General features: G+C 44.1%; 1 protein-coding gene and 1 long non-coding RNA gene across 10 annotated transcripts in view; one reads left to right on the top strand and one right to left on the bottom strand.

The window, feature by feature from the left end:
* Positions 1-25,491, bottom strand: part of Unc79 (unc-79 homolog, NALCN channel complex subunit) — a 236,757-nt gene that overhangs the window by 116,425 nt on the left and 94,841 nt on the right. For all 9 annotated transcript variants that reach the window (XM_031357583.1, XM_031357577.1, XM_031357580.1 and 6 more), the window contains 8 exons: positions 23,412-23,500; positions 22,768-22,808; positions 20,537-20,565; positions 11,260-11,489; positions 8,833-9,004; positions 7,027-7,257; positions 1,376-1,566; positions 724-847 (listed from right to left, as the gene is read on the bottom strand). In XM_031357583.1, the coding sequence (XP_031213443.1) occupies positions 724-847; positions 1,376-1,566; positions 7,027-7,257; positions 8,833-9,004; positions 11,260-11,489; positions 20,537-20,565; positions 22,768-22,808; positions 23,412-23,500 (1,107 nt within the window). The remainder of the gene's footprint in view (positions 1-723; positions 848-1,375; positions 1,567-7,026; positions 7,258-8,832; positions 9,005-11,259; positions 11,490-20,536; positions 20,566-22,767; positions 22,809-23,411; positions 23,501-25,491) is intronic.
* On the top strand, positions 560-5,458 carry LOC116080901. The gene is made up of 3 exons (XR_004114662.1): positions 560-868; positions 3,085-3,253; positions 5,070-5,458. It is a non-coding gene; the product is annotated as an uncharacterized LOC116080901 (long non-coding RNA).

Genomic DNA, 25,491 nt, shown 5'->3' with positions numbered 1-25,491 from the left:
CCCTCATTTTATGAAACTGTCTAAACTTCGTGGTAGGTGTTCAATTTCACATTTTTTTACACTGAGCATTCATTAAATAAAATGTGTGTCCAAATGCTAAGAGGAAAGGCTGTAAAGTTAAAAATAAGATGTGATCCCTGAACTTGAGGGGTTTGTAAGCAGAAGAAAAACTAAACCAAAAAAAGAAAAGAAAGACAAAGAGCAAAATTTAAAAATCTATTTAAAAGGGCAGAATTCACAAAGAGAGCCTGTCAGATGCTACAGGGAGGAATGAGGATGCGGGGGACTGAGAGCTACAGAAAACTTGACGGCAGTTCATTTGTGAGGCCGACTTTAAAAGACTAAGCTTGTGCTCACTGATGGCAACACAAGAGAAAATCATCCCAGGTGGAAGAGATGGTGTGAACCATCCTGTCTGTGACTAACTCTCAATCTTCCCAAGTAAAGGGGATTTCTCTGAACCCAGGACACCTAGTCAAATGCGGACTCCAAGGCCCTATGACTTTGGTGATGTTGTTGAATACATTTATATTTACTCACTACACTACTGCTACGTGTATCTGAAACTTAACCACTTATCTCTGCACGTGTGACATTAGTCGGCAGCAAACATTCATAAACACAAAGGTTTGGGAGTCTCTGCAAAATCTCTTCCCCCTTCTCCTAGGTACCTGAAGATCAGTGACTAGAGAACAGGTCAAAATGGTGGCATCATTCACTTACGTGAAGCCAGAGTAGCGCTTGCTCCTGCACAGTGGAGGGATATCCTGTAAACCGACAACTAATAAAGCCGAACATCTCTTCCATTGAAAACGGCAGAGGACACAGCTCTATGTCAAACATTTTGCTGGAAAGCAGAGCAACAAAAGTAAGTGACCGATGAGCACACACCAAAGACTACCAGTGACACCAAAGAATTTCTAACTGTAACCTCAGGGAGCTAAAACCTTTAGATTAGTTTACCTTGTGTTTCACTTTTGTGAAACGCATTTGTATGTTTCACTACTTTAAGAGGAGAGATTCCATCATTTAATAAAAATGATTGTGTGGTTGTGATAGCATTAATATTCATCCCGTCTGAGGCTTAGTGGAAAGAACTACCCCAGCATCTAAAGATATTTCCTGTTACACTTTTCCCACTTACCCAATCAACCACACCTGAAAATAAACCAAGGATATGCATTTATTACTCCTTTTCTGAATAGATTCAAACCATCTTATCTCAGTTTCTGGCAGTGTCTCATCTGAACGTTTCGTCTTGCTTCACAGGATGGTTAGCATCAAGATTCTGTGATGCTTAGCAGAGTGCCTGGCTACATGCCTGTGAGTGTTAGCTATCACTACAACTAGTGACTTCTTTAAACTACTTACCCACCTTAATACTTCCCTGAATTCTTTTAGCTGGTTGTCAGGGACTTCTGTCCGGATGGCTTCCAGCCATTCGGGCATAATGCACTCCCACACAGACTGGCTGATGACATTGTAAGGGATCAGGCAGAGGATCCTGTTGAGACCTTCCTTCAACTGAGTCACTGTGCTACAGGACTTGTCCCAGTATCCACCAACCTGACGAGGGCGAAAGAACAAGTCATACTCCTTACAGTTCCATTCAAGGACTCTGGAGAAGGGAATAGGCCTACTACGAGCCTGAGTCACAGGTTTGTGAGAATCCAAGCCACCATCACAATCCATCGGGGGACACAGACGTATCTCTGTGGGAAGATATCGAGTCCTCTCCAGAAATGCCCGGTCGTGATACACCTGGGTCATATGGTAAATCTATTTCTAGCTTTTGAGAAAACTCCAGACAGAATTCCAAAGAGGCTGCATCAACTTCCACTCCCACCAACAGAACATGAGGGCTCCCCTCCATGGCAGCATCATGGATATTCCTGATGATGGCCATTCTGACTGATGTGAGACTGAATGTGGGTGGGGAGCAGCACGTTGAGAGGATTGTGGGTTAGAGACAAGGTTTCTCTGTACAGCTCGGGATGTCCTGGAACTTGCTCTGTAGACCAGGCTTGCCTTGAACGCACAAAGATCTACCTGCCTTGAGTGCTGAAATTAAGGGCATGTGCCATCACCACCAAATCTTAAAGAGGTTTGAATTTGCATTTCTATAATGACTGGCAATGTCAAATACTTTTAAAAGTATTTGCTGGGCATCTCTTTTGGAGAACTTTCCACTAAGCTCCATAATAAAAAGAAAGCACATTTACAGGAAGGCACAGATATTGATCACCACCTGGATTTGAGCTATTCTGCAGTGGATTTCCAGAGCCTGTGTGAGTTGTAATTCCAAAGTTGTAGTCCTACTGCGATGAGCAACAATGAAAATTACTCTTTCTAAAGCTGGATTAGTGTGCAGTTGCTCCTGTCTGCAGAGAGAAATGCTTCCTCCTGCCACACACTGTACTGTGGGTTTTGTTTTTTTTTATATAGACAGCACAGTGGTACAGAATGCCATTTTTCTCTACTCTTTATATTCTGCCATGGCTATTTTATGTAATCAAATCCATGAATAAAAAAGGATGCATTTGGAAGGGTCAAGGGGTATAATTCAGCAACCAAGCTTTGCCTGGCATACATGATGCCCTAGGTTCAATCCTCAACACCAGAAAGAAAATTTTTTAAAAAATTAATTAATACAGCTAATTAATTTATAAGTTTAAGTTGTTTTAAGCCTGGTATTAAAGATTTTATTGAGGTAGAAATTTCTGGTTTCTTTGGAGACTCAGTTGTGTCATGTGATGTTTTTCTGAACACTGTCTTATGAAAGGATGTTTCTGCTAAGGCAGACATGTGGGAGGATGTATTGGTGAGAACTGATTTTTTTTTTTCTGGAAGCTGCCTGGAAAAAAGGCATATACATTTTGCTAGAGCAGATGCTTGAGAGAACATGTGATGTTTGGAAAGAGTATAAATATAACTCAACAGGCAGTGGGCAATGCAGTGTGGCATTGGTTCACCTTGCTACCCATGTTGGTCTTTATTTGGCTTTACTGACTCTGGTTTTCACAACGCTGTGGCATTGGTTCGCCTTGTCTTCTTTGCTGATCATCATTTGTTCTGACTTTGTAGAGAGAAACACACCAAAGAACTTCTGGTGGTGTTCCAGCAGCTTCTTGCAGCTTTCTCTGATTCAGGCCTATTGGCAGAGCCTCACGGTGTCTTGTGGCTTGAACTGTTTATTGCTGGTTCATGAGTGAACGGTGTTTGCGAGTAGAACGAGCTACCGCTGCTGATTCATGTGAGTTGAACTGCTGATATCCTGACAATGCAGATTGGATTTGCCCCAAGGAACTATTTCTAAACAAGTCCACATTCTGGTTTTTTTGTCCTACTAGTCTTTCATTTATTATTATTAGCCTATTAACCTACACTACCTGTAGAAGGGCATATAAAGCATTTAAGTAAGCTTATTAAAGCAGGTTTGGAAAATATAAGCCTACATTCTATTTTCTACTTACTAGAATAAAATTAATAAAATGTTGACTGTTCCTGAGTCTTTACCTTGTAACGTAAAGTGTGGAAATCTTTTTTTATTTTTATTTTTATTTTTTAGTAGGGGATCAATAAGCAGTTGTGCTAAAAGAGGACTCTGGGAAGGATAAGTGTATTATTTCACCAAGGAATCCTTATTCTGCCCATCTCCTTAGCATGTCTTCAGGTGAATCAACCTCCACCCCCAACTCTTTTGTACACTATTAGACTGCCACTTTGCCAATTTTGTCATTAGTTACTGCTTCTAACTTTTCCTTTGTGTCTAGTGTGTGAGTATGAAAGAATGTATGGTTTGTGCAGGTCCATGTGCTGTGCATCCCTGAGGAGGATGTCAGGCACCCTTCTCTGCCTTACTCCTTAGATGGGGTCTCTCACTGATCACGGTGCAAGGATGTTGGCCAGAAAACCCCAGACATCCTCCCGTATTCCCTGCCCAAACCCAGTATTGGGATTACAGGTAGCACACATGGCTACATGTGGCTTTTCATGTGGGCTCCAATGATTTGAACTTAGATATTCATGTTTGTAAGGCACTTAGCTATCCATATCTGTGTCTAAATTTTCTCCCACTCTCCTGGCCTAGCATCAACAGAGAACTAAATTCAGTTGTCCAGATTGTTATTAAGATTGGGTAGTCTTGAGCCAAGGAGATGGCTCAGTAGGTAAAGGTGTCTACTGCCATGCCTAATGACCTGAATTCTATCTCCCAGACCAACATGGTAAAAGAAGAGAGAATGGACTACAACAGGTTGTTCTCGGACTTCCACGGGCATGCCAGCTCGTGTACATCCCTCCCCCACACGCAATAAACAAATGATTTCTTTTCTTAGTATTGCCCACAAACTGAAGCTGGATGACTTCAGCTTCAAAGGGCTCAACCACTGTAGTTCAAACCACTTGGGTAACTCACCAAATACCCACACCATTCACGATGACTATGGGAAACCAGAGTCACTGTGCCGCTAACATCTTCACTTCGCTAACGTCTAGAAATCCCACTCCAGGCTCCTTAGCCTCAGAAACAAAGTCTGGGATCTATGCAACCATGGATCTCTGCTCTGTTTCCTGGGCTCATTCTATCCCCCTTTGAAGGCTCCTTATCTCGCAAGTTCTGATGGAAGCACCTCTGCACATACCTCCCTCCTGGTGTCTCTGTTACAGGTCGGATTTCAACAGACATCATAGAGAAAGAGATGTGGGAAACACTCAAATTCCAAATTGCTAAGAAACTGTTTTAATGTGAAAATGCTAAAATAAATAAATGAAAGAAAAAAGGGGCTAAAAAGCAAAACAACAAAGCATGTTTAAGCTTTTTATATCTGCTTAAAGCAAAGGAACTTGAAAATGCATATCTGTTTAACCCCTCCACAGAGAAGTTCTGGAGAATCCGCCCAGTGTACAGAAAGTCCCTTCTCGTTCTTAGCTTCAAAAGGCCAAAGTCATGTTGAATTTGGTATGGAAGGCATAAACCTCTTAACTGTTCCGAGAGTAATTCATCATCCTTCATTACTCTCATCAATAAACCTTCTCTTCTAATTAACCTATTATTGGTTACCTTGTAGGACCCACTTTGGGAAGAGAGAGGTTCTACTAACGACACATCTACTAACGACACTCTCACAGAGTCATATCAGACTGCTCTTCTACCCCACTCTAAGAGAAATAACAGGAAGCATGCAAGCACTTCCTGTTCCAGCAACTCAAAACTGCCCTACATGTAAAGATGAAATTTTACGAAGGAGTCAGTAGGTGGCAGCAAAGAAGAGAGGACCATCTCCTATCTCCATAACTGCTCAGCCTCTGAATCCTGGAGTCACAGACATTCCTGCCGACGGTCTGTATTCTGGGTTAACCTCAAATATCTCATATCAGTGCAGTTTTAAACTGAAAATTACCTCAATGTCTTTTTGAAAGAAGAAAAATTACAAATAAAAATAAAACCTAGAAAATACTTTGAGGGAATAAATATCGTGTATTACTGCCAAAACCTGATTCTGAGGCTCCACCTTTCCGAGTTAGGGACAAATGAGATTGTAGTGAAGAAATACGGGGTCTTTGCAGCTGAACATCTACAGCTAGTGATCCACTATGTGGCAAGAGTCTCCTCTTGGCATAGAGAAATCTGTCCTCCAACACACAGAGAAAGGATTCTGGCAGTTCTAGGAACCATGTTTGGCATTTTAAATGGCACAGTGTGGACTTCAATCATTACAGGAGTCTTCAATGGGAAGCTGATTTAGGGCAGCCAGAGTGAACAGGAATTCCCAACAAATCAGGTCTGGCCATTCATTCCAAAGTGGTTGAAGACAAGAAAGGAATTTGGTATTCAGGATGACCACACTGGGAAGACAAAGAGGGTGGAGCCTCTCTTCCAGAACACTGGCAAACTTGGAGATTACACGGAGAAGGGAGTGTGAGATCCGCACAGTGGAGCAGGTCTCCATCAGACTGTTGTCTGGTTAGGCGTTAACTCAGTTCTGTCCACACAGAATATTCTCCATGTTGAGAAATTTGCTCCAAAAGAGGGGGAGGGGGTCAATGAGGAGGCAGTTTCCGTTAGCTCACAGGTTGTGTATCCAACAAGCCTGTGGTGCTGGAAGTGGGGTGATCCGCTCCCCTTGAGATGCCTGTCCTGACTGAGAGGTGGGCAGTCTGTCTTCTCGCAGGGTGATCTCCTGCAAAGCCTGGGTGTTCTTGGAAGGTGTGCAGTAATTACTGAAGACTTCAAGGAGCCATTACAAAGGTCCGGAAACAGAACACCTCAAAAATGGGTGGTTGGCCATTTGTAAAGCTACCTTTGAGTTGCTTTTGTCTTAGTGACTTTGCAGGGTCCTAAGAAGCTATACCAACCCATGTATAGGCACAGTTGATCAAGAAGGAGCTGAGTCATAGAACCTGTAGGAAGTGAACCTACAGATGCCAGGCTTTACGCTGCTTTTAGAGACCCACTGGGCATATGCGAGCCCAAGTGAAGATCATTGCTTTTAGTAAAAGGTGATCTTTGAGTCCTGCCACTCTGCCGTAATCTGGAAGTGCACATGAAGCCACAGAAATGCCCCTCATTGGCTGCAAGCCAGGAAAGAGCTGAGCCCCCAAACCACAAAGAAACAACTTCTTTTCTTTCTTAATAAAAACAAGCAACACTAAAAGTAAATGCATACTTAAGTTATTACAGACACCTTATAATCCCATCATGCCATTCTTCCCTATTCCAAACCAAAGCCGAAATGGCACATCAGCAAAGATGAGGGCATCACACTGACCCCCCTTGGATTTTGTTTGGATTTGGATTTTTCATTATGATCCTGACTGGCCTGATACTCAGTGTATAGTCTAAACTACCATGGTCCTCATAGCAATCCCCCTGCCTCCGCCTCTTAAATTCTGGGTTTTCAGGTGTGTGCCACCACATCCAAGTAAACTGTCATTGGCTGTTGACACAGAAAGAGGGATGGTCAAAGGTGGCATTGCCCCAATCCCTCTCCCACAGCAAGGCCCAGATAGGTGATGTCCACTTACCCTGGCAAATTCCATGGGTTTGGGAAGAAGGCACATGACCATGACATCAAACCGGACATCACATACTGTCTTCAACCACTTGGTGACAAACTGGGGCTTCAGCTTTTCCACCAAGCTTCCAACTTCATCATCCATCATGTACGCCGTGGAGTGGAACCACTGAAATACCATAGCCACCAGCCGGGCCAGGCTCTCCGTGGGCGTGTTCTCGCTGGGTGTGCAGAGGCTCACCTGGGGTAGCAGAACAGATCTTGTTCAGGCTCCACCCAGCTTTGCATAGTTATGGCAAGCATATTTAAAGAGGGAAAATGAGGGGGCTCCAGATGATGCATTCAAAACCAGCAATGTTACACATGGTTACCATCCATCCCGAACTTAGGTCCTCTCTAAAGGCATGCATGGATTGCCATAGTAACATCCCCTAAGCATCTAATAAGCATTGTTTTCCTGTTGTAATTCTATTATGTAACCTGAACTAGAATTTTTTTTTCCAAAAGATTAAGTCGATAAAGTGATATTTCATTAATATCTTCAATTTTAAAAAAAATCCTCATATTTCAGTTTTCAAGAGAACTGATGCAGGTAAAAAAAAAAATTGGCATCAGTAATAACTCTGATACCCAGTGTTCCTCCCGACTCACCGTGTTATAAGTAATTTCTAAGCAATATTTACCCGTCCTGAACAATAGTTTATTAAGCACTTGGCAGGATCCAAAAAAATACAAAATTAATTAATTAATTAGTGAATTAATTAAAGCATTGTCCCTGCCTTCAAAGAGTTTCCAACAATAGGAGTCACTGTGTTCCTGTATAATAAGTCCTTGGAAGCAAGACATGTGGAACCAACAATTAATTCCTAATTTGGTAGTCTTTTTTTTTTCCTCCAAGAAACTGTGTGCAAGCATAGAAGAGAGAGATCACTATGGAGACATAATCCTGTCTCTGGCAGGCAAGAAAAAAAAAAGCCTGCGCCTCATTCAGCTGGGTCTTTGCAGTATCTGAGCTCTGTGGGATGAGTAGAAAAGTGGGCTCAAATCAATGTAACTACTCCCTTCCCCGTAGCCTGACCATAGTTCTTATGTGTATATATAGGTATATATATATATACCAGAGACCCCCTTAACTATACAAAAGGTTCCTCATGTACATATATGATAAGACACAAATCTCCTGCGCCTCATATTAAACCTAGTACGTGACAGCCTGCACTAGCAACTCTCTCATTGCGTCTTGTGAGGGAGGTAAGCTCTAGTGAGGCAGGGCCTTGGCACGGTGGCTCTCGCTGCCTTGTGTGTTAAAATCAAATGGGGGGTGGGGGTGGGAAGCACTGACAATTATAAAATCAAAACTATTGATTCACCCTGAAAAACCTTCAAGTTTTACTTTAAGGATACCTCTGCACCCTGAAGTATCATTTATTCTGCCAATATTTAATTGTTTCCATTAAAACAAACAGGCATATCCATCTCGTCATATTAGCTTCCTTCATCTTCAATAAGTGATAAACTTATAAGTGTACCAGAAATTGGTTGTAAAAATAAATTTCTTTATAATCAAAAACAAAAAGTTCCCGGGATTCTGGAGACAAATATGGACATTGTGACTTTCTAAAGGCATTCTTGGATAAAATAACAAGCAACCCAGTGTTGAAAGCTGCTACCCCAGGATATAACCACTCCCTGTTCGAGAGTTAATTCTTCACTATTTGCTGTCTCCTTTCAAAAGAGCAGGAGCAGTTCCTCCTCAGATGCAATGCAGGGGCGAGGAGGAGGAGGAAAGCGGACAGTGGCTGGCGTCTTTCCTTACTAAGAACCATATTCCGAACTGGCTGAGCAGCCTCTGATCGTGCTTGTCATCGTCTTTGTTATCAAAGTCAGTGTTGTCCAGGGAGTGGTGAGAGGAAGAGAGGCCCAGCTGCCTCCGCCGGTTCAACTCGTGCTCCCTCTGTTCTGCGTGGAATTCCGCTTCCTTCAACAAGCTGCCCAAGAGAGGGGAGGGCAGGTAAGAAGATGCAAAAAAAACAAACAAACAAAAAACGCATCCTGGATCATAGCCTATTTGGAATGATCGATCCCTCTGTGAGCACTGGAACATTGTGGTCACCCTCCTCTAAGTCCCTGTCATTTACCCAGAAACCCTAGTTTCATTTTCTTACTATTTCCCCATCTCAAAGGTAAGCCAAGAGTCTCCTTCCTCCAGGCAGGTTGGTGTGACCACTCCACACAAGGCAAGACCAGTCATTTGCACCCAGTTTGAAGAAGAGTGGGCATCAAGTGTTCAAGGTTCTGAAAGCAAGAGAGTGGCTCCTCTCCAAGCTTGCTAAGCAAGTAGTAGATAAAAAGTAAGAATAACAAATGTTGGCAAAGGATCAGCAAAAGCAAGTGGCTTCATATGCACTGTTAGCATTGTAAACGGATACTCATGCTTTCAAAAGCAATTTGGTAACACATTGTGAAAATATTTAAACCCTTCAACCAGCTAGCCCACCTCTGTGACTATATAGGAAGAGCCCTGTGCACAAAATATCACAATGTTGTTTATAAAATATTAAAAAATGAAAGCCATAAAAATATAGAATGGCAGAGAAAAACAAATGATTACTCAGTGTGTGTGTGTGTGTGTGTGTGTGTGTGTGTGTGTTATGGTGTGTGTATGTGTGGTGTGTTATGGTATGTGTGTGTGTTATGGTGTATGTGTGTGTGTGTTATGGTGTGTGTGTATGTATGTGTGTTATGGTGTGTGTGTGTTATGGTGTGTACGTGTATGTGTGTGTGTTATGGTATGTGTATATGTTATGGTGTGTGTGTGTTATGGTGTGTGTATGTGTGAGTGTGTGTGTATGTGTATGTGTGTGTATGTGTGTGTGTGTGAGAGAGAGTATTTTGTGTGTGTGTGTGTGTGTGTTACGGTGTGTGTTATGGTATGTGTGTGTGTTATGATGTGTGCGTGTGTGAATATGTGTGTGTGTGTTATGATGTGTTATTGTGTGTGAGTATGTGTGTGTGTATGTGTATTATGATGTGTGTGTGTTATGATGTGTGTGTATGTGTGTGTGTTATGGTGTGTGTGTGTTATGGTATGTATGTATGTGTTATGGAGTGTGTGTGTGTGGTATATACATGTGAGTTGGGATATGGGTATGTACACTTGTGTGTGCACCTGCAAAGACCAGAGAAGGACACTGGGTGTCCATTGTTCTCTATGTATCTATTCTATTTAGTGAGTATCCTGTTGAACTGGAAGCCCACCATGCGTGGGCTGACAGCCCCACACTGTTGGGATGTGCCTGTCTCAGTTCCCCAGTGACGTCATTGCAGGCCTATGTGGTCATGCCCAGTCTTTTACAATGGGTTCTGGGATTCAGACTCAGGTCCTCATGCCCTTACCCACTGAGCCATCTCCCCAGCCCATTCTGTGGGTTTTGCATATGGACTTGAAAGTGGTAAGTACAAAACTTCACCACAACATGGACAGGGCGGACTGGATATTAGCTCAGAACCCCAGATTCACCATATAAACAAAACACACATTGAAAACAACTAGGGAACGAACAGAACTGCACAGCTGTATTTTGATCTTTGTTTCCTGTGTGCTATTTAGAAATCACCACAATTCTGTTATGGTTTGTCACTGATATGAGGGAAAGAGAAAACAGAAAGTTGCCTTAAAAACTGTATATTTAAGCATTATGTAATTTTTAATGATCTTGTGGCTTTGGATGATCTCTGAAAAGAGCACATCTAGAGGCTGGGGTGTAACCCGCTGCTCTCTCCTGGTAGACAGCAGCCATCATCCTGCTGCTTTGAAGTTCACCTCAGCTCTGCTCCCTGCACCTCTGTACTGACAGGCAGGTAAACACACATCTGGACTCTGCAGCTCTCCTCCTGGCTAATACTGCCATGCTCCAGCCTCCGCTTCACCCACCTAACGCCCCACCACCCTAACACCAGCTTCCTCTGCCCACTGCTACCCTGAGCTCACCAGAGCCCACAGCAATGAAAGGTTTTCTTTCTTTAGTCCCTGCTTAGGTAACTGAAGGGCACTTGTGTCTCCCGAGGACCTAGCACAAGGCCTTGTACGTGATTATCATCCAATCAAACTATTTATTGAATTCTCACATTTTATTTAAACATCATGGCATGACTGCAGAGAGCATGAGGAACTGGAGTGGATCTGCTCTCTTGGCACACGCACAAGTAGAGTTCAAAGCCATGCAGGGGAAGCCATGGTTACCTGATCACCGCCTCCACAGCACAGACCAGCTCCTCTGCCCCACACTCCCGGGTGTTGATGGGGGGTGGAGAGGTCTGGTAAAGGTGAGTCTCTGCGGTGGCCCCCACCTCATTACTGTGGTGGTTCGAGTGGCACCTTTTGCAGTACCGAACAGGCCTGTTTCCGTGGCGACCGCAGCACCCTGCGGAAAAGCAGGTGACCACTGCCCTTCTGACATGGGAGCTGCAGTTCTGGAAGCAGAGAAAGCAAAGCCAATTAAAGCTGGCTTCTGAGACAAAGTTGAATAAAAACCCAAAGCCAACAGAACCTTAAGGGGCCACAGGAAATGACCCGGTTTCCAAAATGCAAGGTGTGGTCTAGCCACTCAGAGGTGTTTCATTCTAGTGGAAATGGTAGATATGGCCTAGAAAGTAATAGAACTGCATTAGGAAGCTGGATTGATTGAATTTAATGCTTAAGAATTTTCTCAATAGAAATTAAGATTAAAAACGTAGAACCATGATGCAGAGAAAGCCCGCCACAGCATCCCAGAGTCAGGAAGGAACATTTCCAACTTCTAGCACAAGCCTTTTAAAAATTAGTTTATCTACCGCTCACAGAGTAGATTTCTCCTGCAGTTCACCTGTCCTTGGCATTCAAGGACAGAGGGAGGTTACTCTATGCTGGCTGATGGCTCTGTAGCAGGGCCTTCAAACTCCCACCCCTCCAAAGGCTGAACAAGTATAGAATCAGCACCACAAAGTAGACCTAGTCACAGAGCTGGCCACAACACCAACCACAGCAGAGGGACCAACAGACGGAGCCACGGGAAGGAGGGAAGGAGAAAAGCTGCACCCCAGAAGAGATGCCTTTTCATTTCCGGGGATGGGGGAGGACTGTCATCGCTGCCCTGACAAAAGACAGGGAAGTGAGGTGGCTTCTATGGTAAGTGGTCTCAGGAGCTCCCTGTAGAGCTCCTAAGGGTGCACCCTGACGTCATCAGACAAAGTCCGATATGATCAACTCAAGAACAAACAGGCTTTTATCAACTCAGAGTTTGTGGAGAGTGGGGAGCCCTCCTGACAGAAACCCCAGGGGAGTCGGGAGGAAGGCTGCAAACACAAACCCTCCATCAGCGGGTCAGCAAGGGACTGTCAGTGGGGACTCCCGGCTCACTTCCTCAAATACAAAGCTACTGACTTTGGATGCTAGTGTTAGAAAAATCCCATTTTCTTAACAGGACTCGGGGCAACAAGATGGGGCTATTTAAGTCTCTACACTTTTCCACAGCCGCAGCTTTTCCAACAGACTGCAGCTGTGTGTTTATGGTCCTAGAGTTTAAAATATTTATAATACGTTCTTACTAATCTCTTAAATAAGCTGTTGAGATGTCTTGTGATTCTTCTACTAAAATTCCTTGTGGTTTTCCTGTTTTTGGCATCCGAGTCAGCGCTGACTTTCCCCTGTTTATGGATGCTGTCGAGTGCTGTGCACAGAGCATAACAGCCCTCACCGTCCACAGAACAGCTGTGACCTCTGAATGAGACCTCAAGACCAGACCCGTTGACCGTTGGCATTCCCTCCTAGAGGGAGGGATGTGGAGGGTCACTCAACCTTTACCTGAGAGTCTAGCCGCTCCTCCTGCACTTCCAGACAGCTCTAGGCAACTCTGCCCTAGTCGCACACGTCTTTACGATCTCAGAAAGTGCCAGAGTGTAGAGTGGAGTATTAACTGAAGAAGGGACTCCATCTACAGGGAGGTTGTCACTCATGCCGGGGTTAGACTTTCTAATGGTACAGCTGCTTTGCCGTCACCCAAGCTTCTTTGTGTGACCTCTCACCCAACTCTACACATAAGGCTTTGGGTTTTGATGGAATACTACTTTGGTCTGTTGTGAGTGCCCTGTCTGGGGAGACATCTGTGTGTCCCTGGGGAAAGTTCATGTCATGATCTTTCTCCTTCAGATGTTGAATTCTTATTAGTGTAGAGCTCCTCCTGCCGGCCCTCCAATTGACATGGTTCTACCGGCAGGACAGTATTGCTCAGCACATGCGCGTAGTGGCCTTTCTCCCCTACAGCAGCTGCTGTGGCCTGGACACTTCTACTCCAAACCCCACCCTTGAGCCTCAACCCCCACATGGGAGTATTAGGAGGCAGAGCCTATGGGAGGAAAGCAAGTCATGATGACAGAGTGCTCAGAAGTGGAACTGGTGCCCCTACAAAAGGGGCCTAAAGAAAAGCTGGTTATAAAAACAGAAGATGGCCACGTTTCCTGAGCAGGATCTCCCACACATCAAATTTACCAGCGCCTTGATCTTGAACTTCCCAATAAACACGTGCTGTTTGCAAGTACCCGGTCTAGGACTAAGACAATTATAATTAGCTTTATGTTCCTTTGAAATTTCCACTGTTACATAAATAACAGCCTGTGGTCTCATCATTCACCACAACTGCCTGAGTACTCCCCCAATCCTAGCATCACTTTTTAATCTTTTTTTTTCTTTTCTCTCTCTCTCTCTCTTTTTTAAAAACTCTTTTGCTGTGCTACTATGTGCAAGAAAGAAAACTTCATTTACCATGATTATCTATACTCAGTGTGAGATTTCTCTATGGTTCATATAGAACATCCCAATTGCCTTGAGATACACAGAGGAGGAAAATCACACTCACAGTCTCTCCAGACATTCAGCTGTATAAACAACACAGGCAGCAGTTACATCAAGCAGAATCGGTAGGTCCAGAATCATCTTGTGAGTGTGACGATCAGATTTGTAAACATCCAGTAAGCACCTGGTGGAGTACTAAAGTCCTCAGATAAGTCCTCAGCTGTGTGGGCTATTGTTAAGAACTGACTGCTACCTTCTTTTCCCCACTTCTCCCCTGTAGTCAAACCCAGACAGATGATGACATGTAAGCCATGCCTGAGACTAGACTTTGCTCTCTAGAGGCCTTCCAGCTTAATCTCTGAACAAGTGGCGTCTTTCTCCCACTGCCTTAAGTCAGAGATGGTGCTGGGGGCAGGCTTGCATGTGTGTGACTCCTGAGCTTCTCTTCAAGAGGCTTTGCCCATCGGAGTCTGATGGAACACTGTTGCCTCAGGAAGCGTGGCATACAACACTCAGGAGAGGGTTCAGACACCTAGAACCTGGGCCATTCCGGATAACCCAGCATGTCACAGGCATGAGGACATGGAAAGTAGGGAGCAGCCAACCTCCAGATACCTTTCAACTAACTGTGTCTCCATGTATGAGAACAGGCAAAACCAGAAGAGTTGCCCAGTCAACCCCAGGCCAAACTACCAAAACAAGTAAGTCGTCATCGTACAAAGATGTGATGTTTGGCTAGGCCTTAGCCAAGGTGAAAATGAACTCCAGAAGTGGGATGCAGACAGAACACACACTGAGAAAGTGTCATTGCTGCTGGTGCCAGGCAGGAGGCAGGCTCTAAAAAGGGAGCCAATGTGACTGAATGGTGAAGGAGTCAAATCTCCTGGGTTAACTGCGCCTGGTCAGGAATGAGAGGGCAGGAGCCACCTAACAGGGACTGAGTCATTTGGAAAGGAGGTCCCAATGGAATTCATAAAAACCAAGAAGCCAGCACTGAGAGCAAGGTGGAAGGAGCAGATGAACATAATAAATGCACCTTAGAAAACTTTGAAACAAACATAGAACTGACTCTATTTCCTCCAGCTGCATAGGAAGCCAATCAGGACCTCAGCCATTTGGTTATGTGCCTTGGATTGTCCAAGCTGGAGATTCTCACGTGACAGAAGCAAGATTGCTCTGCTCTGCTCTGCTCTGCTCCTCTCTGCTCTGCTCTGCTCCACTTCTCTCTGCTCTGCTCTGTGATACTCAAGGACTAAAGAACAATGACGTAAACTGATGGAAGCCAGAGGCGCTGACACGGGGAGCCTTCTTTACCCACAGCTCTGAAAACTGAAGGAAGGGCTCAACTGCGCACCCTCTCTCTACAGCCTCTATACCTGCCCTCTTCATATGCTCTGGCGTATTCAAAACACACATGGCTCCAGATATAAAGAAAATCGTTTGTTTTTTTTTTTTTTTTAATGCTTCATATTATGGATATTCAAAGGCATGGTAGAGGTAATAGCTGGGCTCTGTTGAAGACCTCCTGATGATGGGTCTCTAAATGGCAGAAGTGTTTGTGGGGTGGGAAACTACATGGCAAGCCAGAGACCAAGAGGGATCAGGTTTGATCTTCTGTAACAACCCATTCTGTGGGCCTCACTAGGGTTCTCTGAGACTGATGGAGAGCTATGCAATCTGTCCTGAGTGATATTCCACTAGGTTCCATCTCTTAACATTGTCACCTTTGGGACTGAACTTCCAACATATGAGCCTTGGAGAACAAACTACATCCAAACCATCACTTGGGTTCTCATAGCACACAGGAAGATTCTGGAGGCACACCAAGAGGACTAGGAATAATGTGACCTTTCATGGCCTAGCCTACGTTACACAGAGGAGATTCTGCTACCTGAATAGAGCCATACATTCCCAACCCAGAGGAAGAAACACAGCCTCTACTTCTCACTGCGAGGAGAATCAAAGAATGGCCTTCTGACCACAGTCTCTCTGTTCCTTCTTGTTTGAGTCTTTCTCCCCATCCAAGGAACCACCCAAAGTCTCACTATGACCATTGCTCTAGACATCACAGGTCATCTCTGTCACATACTGTTTGGGTTCTCATCCAGAGAATCCAGGTCCATCACAAATGCCCTTCCCAGCCATGGATGTGGAGTTACTATGAGTTTGGAGGAGAATTGTGTACCTGGCAGCATGGGGCTACCATGGTAGACAGACCACACTAAGTGGTTACTATGATAGACTATCCACATCAAATGGCTGCCATGAAAGACAGCCCATACAGAGTGGCACCATGATAGACAGTCATGAGTGGCTGCTGTGCTAGAATCTCCACACTAAGTGGCCGCTGTGATAGACCATCTACACCGAGTGGCTGGCTCGGTGTACATAATCTACAAAGCTGTAAAGAGGAAATAAAGAAAGTATTCTGGGGTCAAGAGAAAGGAACACAGACAGCAGTAAAAACATTTGGCCACGACACTGCTCTGGTCATGGGAAGCAGGAAAGATGGCATGAGGAACTCAGGGTCTACTGAAGAATGTTTTTATGTGGGGTTAGAGATATCACCCCAGTATTCTTATTGAGAGGGGCACTGGGGAGATAGGTCAAGGGCTTGCTATTCAAGAATATGATGTCCAGGAGCTATGTAAAAGCTGGGTGCGATGTTACATATTCATAAGACCCAGATCTTGGGGGGTCTGGGGAGATGAGTAGACATCAGAGTCTCACTGACCAGCAAGTCTAGCTGAAACCATAGACTCCAGATTCACTGAGCATCTGTCTCAAAATATAAGGAGGGGACCAATGGAGAGACAACTCATGGCAGTCTCTGGACTCCACTTGCACACATGCAGGTAAGCACAGTTGTGCAAGCACACACATATATCCCACACACAATGTTTAACTGTGAGAGAAAAGGTGAATGAATTATTCTACTTACAACTACAGTTTAAAAAGAGAATATTGAACCCAGGACACTCTTCCCAGTCGGTGATTTAAGATTCTCAAGGCAAGAAAAAGTTCCTGGGTAAACACTAAATCCAGAGCCCCATCAGGAAAATGTGATCTCAGGGGAAAAAATGACGATGGGGTTAGAGACAAAGCCATTTATTAAGACTTGGAATGAGTGTGTTACATCATAGGCTCCTTTAGGCAAAGAGCTGCGGATTTTAAGGGCAGATGCCACTATCTTCATTACTAAATAGTAAAGAGCTGAGATTGCAAGGCATCATTCCCAGAAGCCTGGAGGAGAGCTGAAGGTATAGCGGGGCATAGCTCAGAGACATGTCTGTCTGCCTGATGAGTTTAATGAAAGAGCTTTGTAATGGGCACATAGAAGCCAGTGTTTCTCATGGATTCTGTCAAGGTGGACAGAGGCCCAAGATGAAGGTGCTTTCAGGCTTGGATGATCCTGAGAGCAAAGAGCAGGATGCCAAATCTTCTTGTCAAGGCTAATTTTATGCCAGCTTGACACAAGCTAGAGTCTTATGAAAGGAGGGTGTCTCAGTTGAGAAAATTCCTCCATAAGATCTGGCTGTAGAGCATTTCTCAATTAGTGATCAGTGCGGGGGGTGGGGTGGGGAGGGGGCAACCCATTGTGAGTGGAACCATCCTTAGGATGGTGGTCCTGGGTTCTATAAGAAAGCAGGCTGAGCAAGCCACAAGGAATAAGCCAGTAAGCAGCAGCACCCCTCCACGTCCTCTGCACCAGCTCCTGTCTCCAGGTTCCTACCCTGTTCGAGTTTCTGTTTTGGCTTCCTTCAGTGATGAAGTGATGTAGATGGGTAAGCTAAATTAACCCTTCCACCCCACACATACAATTTGCTTTTGGTCATAATGTTTCATCCTAGTTAGTAACCCTAAGTAACAGAAGTTGGTACTAGGACTGTGGAGTATTTTTAAGACAGACCTGACCTTGCTATTTTAGGGAGGATTATAGAAGGACTTCGGAACTTTGTGAAAGAAGAGCTATTGAGTGTTCAGTGCTTGGTAAGTTATTCTGTAGGAGCTTGGAATGTCAAAGGCAATGCAGAAGATGGAGTCCTGGCTTGTGAAGTTCCAGAGGGAAGTTTAAAGATGATCGGACCCACTTGTTATCTCGAATTAGGGGTATGTGGTTCTGGTTAGCCAGAGCTGAAGAATCAGCTGTGATTAACAAGATACCAGAACTACTAAAGTGAAACCTTTGCTTTACTGCGACACTTGATGCTAGTCAGCTGGAGCTAAGAAATTAGTGATACTTAAGAAAGGACCAGCATTGTTGAGGTGAAATCTTCTGAGAAGCGTTTCCTGAGAGTCAGCACACAGCAACTGTGTTCCAGAGGTGGCCAAGGTTTTGAAGGCATGAAAGGGTCATGGAGAACAGCGGAGCCTTGGCACTGTATGAGGCCACTGGTGAAGGTGCAGCCTCAGTGGCAGTTGAAGGCTCGGGGCTGAAGGAGTCACGCAAAGAGGTTGAGGCTTGACACTAAAAAGAGAGCCCTGGAGAGGCTATTGGTGAAATCCCAGTTGCAACAGAAGACCCCAGCATTTTGGAAATTCCAGAACCATGAGATGACCACCAAGAATAGCAGAAGCCACGGAGTGGCGCTGACCAGAGCCTAGAAGACAAGCTGTGTGCTACAGAAGGCAAAGCTGGAGAACTGACCCAAGTCTTTCGGAAGAGTCTATATGATGGTGAGTGGATCCCAGACATTGGACATTGCTTTGATCTTGTGATGTTGATGTTAATTTGTGGTCTTGGGGATGAATAAGAAAGGAAAGGTTACAGCTTAATAATGATAATATTTGTGTCTCAAGTTGACAAGGGGTCAATTTTCCCAGCTAATTTATGTCAGCTTGGCACACCTAGAGTCATTTGAAAGGAAGGCATGAGAAAATGCCTCCATAAGATCAGGTTGTAGTGATTAGCGGTTGATGTGGGTAGCCATCCCTAGGCTGGTAGTCCTGGGTGACTGTGAACCATGAGGAGTAAGCCATTAAGAAGCGCCCTTCCATGGTTTCTGCATCAGCTCCTGCCCTGTTTGAGCTCCTAACCTGAATACATTCAATGATCAACAGTGAGCTGGAAGTGTAAGTCAAATAAATCCTTTCCTCCCCAACTTGATTTTGGTCGTGGTGCTTCATCATAGCAATAGTGACCCTAACTATTCACTGCTTTAATCTGTTACACACATTCCTACACACTGTACTGACCCTCCAGTTGCATGCAGCAGAACTGATGTTTTGTGACTTTGGAGCTTCTGTCACAAGGGGCCTTGCAACCTTCTTTCTGGTTCTTTTAGAAAGGGTACAAACCTAACCTAGCCTCCTAGAGGGTGAGACTTCTCATGGGAAGAGGGAGCCCAGACACCTCTGTCATCCCAACCATTCACCCAAGCAAGCTAAGGTCCCATACATAATACGTGATCATCAGGTCATCTGTTATCAGCCAATATTCTCCATTCCACATCAGGACTCCCTGACACATAACAACAATAACCCAAGAGCATAGAGAAGCCCAGAGGAGTTCATTAGCCAAATTGCCAGTCCACAGAGTTGCAATCAAATAATTGTTGCTGGTAACCAGTACATTTCAGGGTGGTTTGTTATATAGCAATAAATAACCAAGACAGCCTTCAAAGGCATAGGTCCAGGGTCAACCTCCCAAAAATATCTGAATGAATTGCACAGGGTGCAAATAAGCAGGAGAGAATAGAGTGGGCTTCTCAGAATCCAGGCTCCTCAACCAACGGGGCAAAGCTTTTATCTTTTTTTTTTTTTTTTCCGAACAATGATATGGACTAACTAGTACCCTCAGAGCTCCCAGGGACTAAAACACCAACCAAAGAATACACATGGTGGGACTAATGGCTCCAGCAGCATATGTATAGCAGAGGATGACCAAGCTGGTCATCATTGGGAGGAGAGGCCCTTGGCCCTGTGAAGGCTCTATGCCCCAGTGTAGGGGAATGCCAGGGCCAGGAAGCAGGAGAGGGTGGGTTGGTGAGCAGGGGGAGTGGGGAAGGAACAGGGGTTTGTTTTAGCTTTTAGGTTTATTTTATGTATTTGTTTATTTATTTATTTATTTATTTATTTGGAGAAGAACCTGGGAAAGGAGATATTGTAAATAAAGAAAACATCTAATAAAAAAAATTAAGTCTATACTGTTTCCTTACTAAAAAATAGGAGCGGAACATAGAATGGAATGGCCCAAAGGAACCATGAAAAATGGCAAAAGGCAGTTTTACCTGAGGAATATTTACCTAACTATATATCCAACTTCTACCTGAATGAATATTTTCTACATATACTTGATGTGGGCATATTTTTGACATATAATTACGCTATATGCATTACAGATTTTTAGAATATCAGAAACATCATTTCCTAAATTTAAATCCCATGAATTGCATTGTCATCCACACTTGCCCGTGGTCAACCTCTTCCCCAGAACTACACACATGCTTCCAATTCAGAGTGCTGAGCGAAGACACTGGGCATATGACGGTGAGCAAAAGCAGCCATGGACTGGGAGACCATGTGGATATCGCAATCTCACATGCGTGCAACACTCCCTCACGTCCTTCACAAATACACCGATGTGAGCACAGTGGAAAACCAGGGTGCAGAAATGAGGCAGATGTCGACGGATGAGCTTACACACAAACACAGGAAAATCATGCCCATCACACAGATGGTTTGCGCTTACCTTTTTCTGACATATAGCAGATATTTCAGCTGTAAAGGGGAAGGCACACAACATATCAACAAAGCAAGAGAGCCCATTTTAAATAAGGGCAACCAAGAAGGGAAATTTAAAAAATACAGTCTTAGTCATGTAAACCAATAGACCTCATCAAAAAGCATTGGGTTTGCCTTATAAATGCCAGCTACCTTTACTGGCTCTATGTTCCCCTCAAAAGCATAAAACATCTCTTTCTTGATGTTCTAATCATTTTAAGGTTTTCCTGCATGCTGTAACTATGTCTCATACTCTCTCGAATCTACTGTAACCTCAAGTATGCTGAGGAAGTCAGTCAGGTTAAAGCATCTCATTTAATCTCGTTGTTCAGTGGACAGTAACACTCGGAAGACTTACTCTGGATCAGAGAAGCGATTGGCAGAGAAGCTTCCAGGGCAACTAAGGACTCTGGGCTCCTGTTCCCTGCTCTTTTTGTGACAGTGATGTGGAGTGATGGGCAGTGCTTAGAGTACCAGCACGAGATGGTCTGAAATGTCAAGACTAGAGGAGACACTTATCTTAGTCTACTCTGACTTGAGCTATCTGTCTTAACTAGTGCAAAGGGGCCTGTAGTTACTGATGAAAAATGTCTTGTCAGACATGAGGAGATCCATGGAGCAAGGCAGTCAAACTGCCGTCTACTAATGAGATTGACCTTAATGAATGCATAAGAATTCTTTCTAGTTTGCATTTTGTGTTTCCATGGAGACTGATATCTTGAGAGTAGTAGAAAATAATTTTTCTAAGAATCTATCACCGTTTTCCCTTAAAATAGTAAGGCCCCACGAAATGGACTAACACTTTATTTATAGAACAGTCTGTTTCACTAACTCAAAAGATTAGATGAAGGTGTTTTCCAGGCCAAAATCAGTAAAATGTATAACTCAGTGCTTAAAACTCACTTTATATAACCTTTTGATTACCCACTGCATGCATTAAATAATCTGATGCTAATGTCACACCTCCAGGTAAATAGCCAGGAGCTGCTCTCAGTTCTTCCACAGATAAACTGAAAATGGTGGCCAGAATTCAGAACCAGGCCAGAATTCAGAACCATGTCTGATATTTCACAAGTACTGGTGTCTTAGGAACTAAACATTGACTCATGCTCCTGTAGAGGCAAAAGGCTGCTCCAACTGGAGATTAAATCCTATCCAGGCAATAGAGCAAGAGCCTGTCTGTTAGGAAAACAAACAAATTGAGACAAAAGAAAACCAAGCTGGCCAGGGTGGGCATGCCTGCATTTCAGTTCTCAGGGGAAAGAGTTAGGAAGAACAGCGGAGGCTCCGTAGAAGAGTGGCCTGGCTTAAAGCGTAGACCTGTGCCTCTTTCCATAGCCCAGATCTTCCTACACTAAGGTAGGGAGTTGAGAGCATTGCTCCGTGTTAGGGACATTCATCACATTGATTTCTCTCTTAAAGTTGAGATAACCTCATGTTTAAAAGGGGATTTCAAAGAAGTAGTATAATTTAAAAGAAGAGCTCACGCCTCTTGTCTGTATCAGGCTTCCTGTGGCCTCTCCTGCTAGTCCCTTTACTACCTGTGTCTGTAGTCACAGTCCTTACTGTCCTTGAGCGGGGTCAATACCTCCAGCTTCCACACCCCATGTCTGTCCTCAGCTTTCCTGAGCACTTTTGCTCTTCGATGAAGCCCCGATAGGCTGGCTGCAATACCCTCTTCTTGCACAACCCTGTCAACTTCTAACACACAGCTCCCAGACTCTAACACCCTTTGGGGAGCACCACAAATTTAATCTTTTCATTAAAAGGCATTAGACACAATTCCTCCCCATCTTACTGATTGGGAGACAGGCTCTCAGAGCAATTAAAGGTTGTCCCCTCGTCCTAAAATACAGAGTCAGTAACAATGGTAGCAGGAAAAAAGGATCGTTGTTCCCTTTCCAAGCTGCCACAACAGAAAACTCCTCAAGGCTCAAGTCCTCAGCAGGACTGTAGTCATACATAGCACTAATTGTGATATCTAACCTTAATTTTTTTAGAATTGAAAGCTCCTTCCCTCGTCGTTAAGTGTTTAGGCATATTATAAACAAGACATTGATGGAATGCTTCAGGTCAGTGAATATTCCTAAAACCTGAGGCTTGGTTGCTGTCTTTATAAAATAGCACAAAGGGGAGATAAATCAGCCATGTCATTAGTCACGATTATTCATTTTCCATCCTTTCCGGAGAAAACCTTACCTTGTGGCAGGAGAACATCAATCAACCACTCGCTGTGGTCCCTAGGAAGAAAAACGAAATTGGTTTCTGAGCTTCGCTGGAATGTTCCCCTTGCGCATGCAGGCCTATGAGTTATAGACTACTGATCAGAGCTTTTCATAGGCAGTGTAATTAAGAGCACTGTCATAAACTTTTAAGGCATCTGATGCATCCCAAGCAATCTATAAATTACAGGTATTTCCTCATGTTCTGATGTATTTAGATGATGCTTTCAGATGTTAGTTATATGGAACAAAACTCTGGGTGATATAGACAAAGCAAGTGAGATCATAACCTAACACGGACAAGGGGCCTACTGGAGTGATGACAGACACACCGTGTTTGGAAACTGGTTTCCTGCAGCAGCAAGCTTCCTTTGCAGCCTTCTTACTGGGGCTACTTCAAAATTAGAGCTGTGCCACTGTGTGGAATTGCCCTCTTGTGTCCTCTGAGACAGATGTGGCAACTTTTCAAAGCCGAAATCGCCCAGATAACAGCTCACTGTGTTAAACTTCAGATGGAGTAACCTCTAAAAACCAGAGCAAAAGCTGGCAGGAAAGCTGAGCAACCAACATGTGTGCAAACAGCTTTCCTGGCTGTCTGATCATTCTCAGACTCATACCTACCCTGAAATCCTCTCGCTGCATTCTTCACAGAGGTACAGTGGAGGTGGCTTATCACCCAAAGCTACTGACAAGGATGGGTCTATACACATCTGCAACAAAGGACAAGACAGAGTCACCTCTCCTGCTCCCGCGGACCACATCCCCAGCCTATGAAACACACAGGTCAACAATGGCAGAGTTAGAAGCAAGGTAGAGTAGACTGTTTTAGAAAAACCCCCTCCTGTGTAAAACCAGCTACTCTGCCCCAGCCCACACTGCCCTGATGGAAAGGTGGCTGCCGAGGTTCCACTATTGGCAATTTGCAATTCAAGTGACAAACACTGTCAAGAAATCCTCCCTCCTGCCACAACGCTGAGAGATCCTCCTGTTATCGGGCAGCTCAGAGGCGGTACACGAGTGACCATAGAGCATCTCTCTTTAAGAAAAGGAAACTCTATCATTAAGATTTCAAAATCACTAACTGACATCAAAATGCTGGCAGCAGAAGCGGTCACAGGAAATCTAGCGTGGAGGGGTGCCTTTCCTTGTTCCAGAGGCTCAGCTCTGACTCAGGCCATCAGGGCTCCATTTCACTTTTCTCCCCACCCCACCCCCACCCCCAGCCAGCAGGTTGTTTACCTCCCTCACCGCGCCACCCCCCCTCCCCCCAATTCTTGTTATTTTGGAGAATTGCCCTTCATGTTGTAGTTGAGAATCAGGATGTTTAGATGTTTTAAATCAGTCAGTAATCAGGTGGCTAACTGCTTAAACTTTGCATCCATTAAAATCTCTAGTCTTTCCAAAATCCATCCTGCATTCTGTGCTTGTGTTCAAGAATAATATGCCTATGGATTAGCTGTGTGCTCGGGTAATATCCTGGTTCTCAAACTCTTCTGGAATGTCTCTGTCTTTAGCTGTTTTCACCGATTTGAAGGAGGAAAGTGACTGGCATTTATAACCCCACCTATATAACTCAAAGCTAACATCTTGAGAAGTTTTTAGTGAACAAAAATCGCTAGATTTAAGCCAACAAAGTTCATAAATTTCAGATTAGCTAATGCTAACAATCTACTGTGAAATATTTCCTTTGTAAATTTAATGGGTCCTTAGACACAGTAACTACTGTTTGGTCTGAGACAGTGGCAGCTTTTCTACAAATGATTGGAGAGTAAGCATAGGTGCTACATAAACACAACCAAACCGCTCTGTAAGCAGAGCAAAGCTGCATTCCAATAAAACTTTATTCACAGTGACAGTCTGTAGCCACATTAGCAGTGCTATGAGGTTTGCTGACCCTATCTTACATAATTCCCTGGGCTTCAGCCAATTTCATAGAGTGAACTTTAAATGGAACCAGGAATAACTCACAGTGGAAAGTGATATGAGACTTTAAGTTCTGACATGTCTTCATCCCATCTCTATGGCGAAGGCTGGCTGTTACTTGGCATCTGTGGCAGAGTGGGTTCGGCTGAGGATTCATCGGCTCCCCCTGAGCATCCCCATGCACCCCATTGGATGTCCTGAGCACTATTACTTCCTGCTCTTTCCCAATAAGTCACTGACGCTTCTGCCAGATAAAGCTAAGTTTTTCCACTCCACTCAAAAGGAAAAATTCCTGGGACATGAGAACCACAGTCATTAGAGACTGGCTGCCTGACTTCTGACCTGTTACGTTTCTTAATTAACACGCTTGGCTGGTTCTGTTCACTAATATGTGTGTGTAGCTGTTGCATTTAAAAGAAAAAAAACAAAAAACCAAAAAAAAACCAAAAAACAACCCTTTAATCCCAGCACTCAAGAAGCAGAGGCAGGTGGATATCTTGGAGTTTGAGGCCAGCCTGATCTACATAGTGAGTTCTCAGCCAGGCACAGCCATATGATGAGAACCCTGTCTTAACAAAAATAACAAACCCGTTTATAATCTGTGCCCAATGTACAGATTCAGGAAAACCGATAAAGGGAGAAATTTCAAATAACTCATACCACTGCCTCATCCATGATAGGCTATTTCTCCATCAGTGAAATGACCCAATTCAAGCCAGATTAGATTATATTAAAGGCAGATTTATCAGGAAGCTGCTCTTGAGCAAGTTCAGTGGCC

Source organism: Mastomys coucha, unplaced genomic scaffold (assembly GCF_008632895.1).
Source record: "Mastomys coucha isolate ucsf_1 unplaced genomic scaffold, UCSF_Mcou_1 pScaffold6, whole genome shotgun sequence".
NCBI lineage: Eukaryota > Metazoa > Chordata > Mammalia > Rodentia > Muridae > Mastomys > Mastomys coucha.
This window is presented reverse-complemented; position numbering and strand designations above follow the sequence as displayed.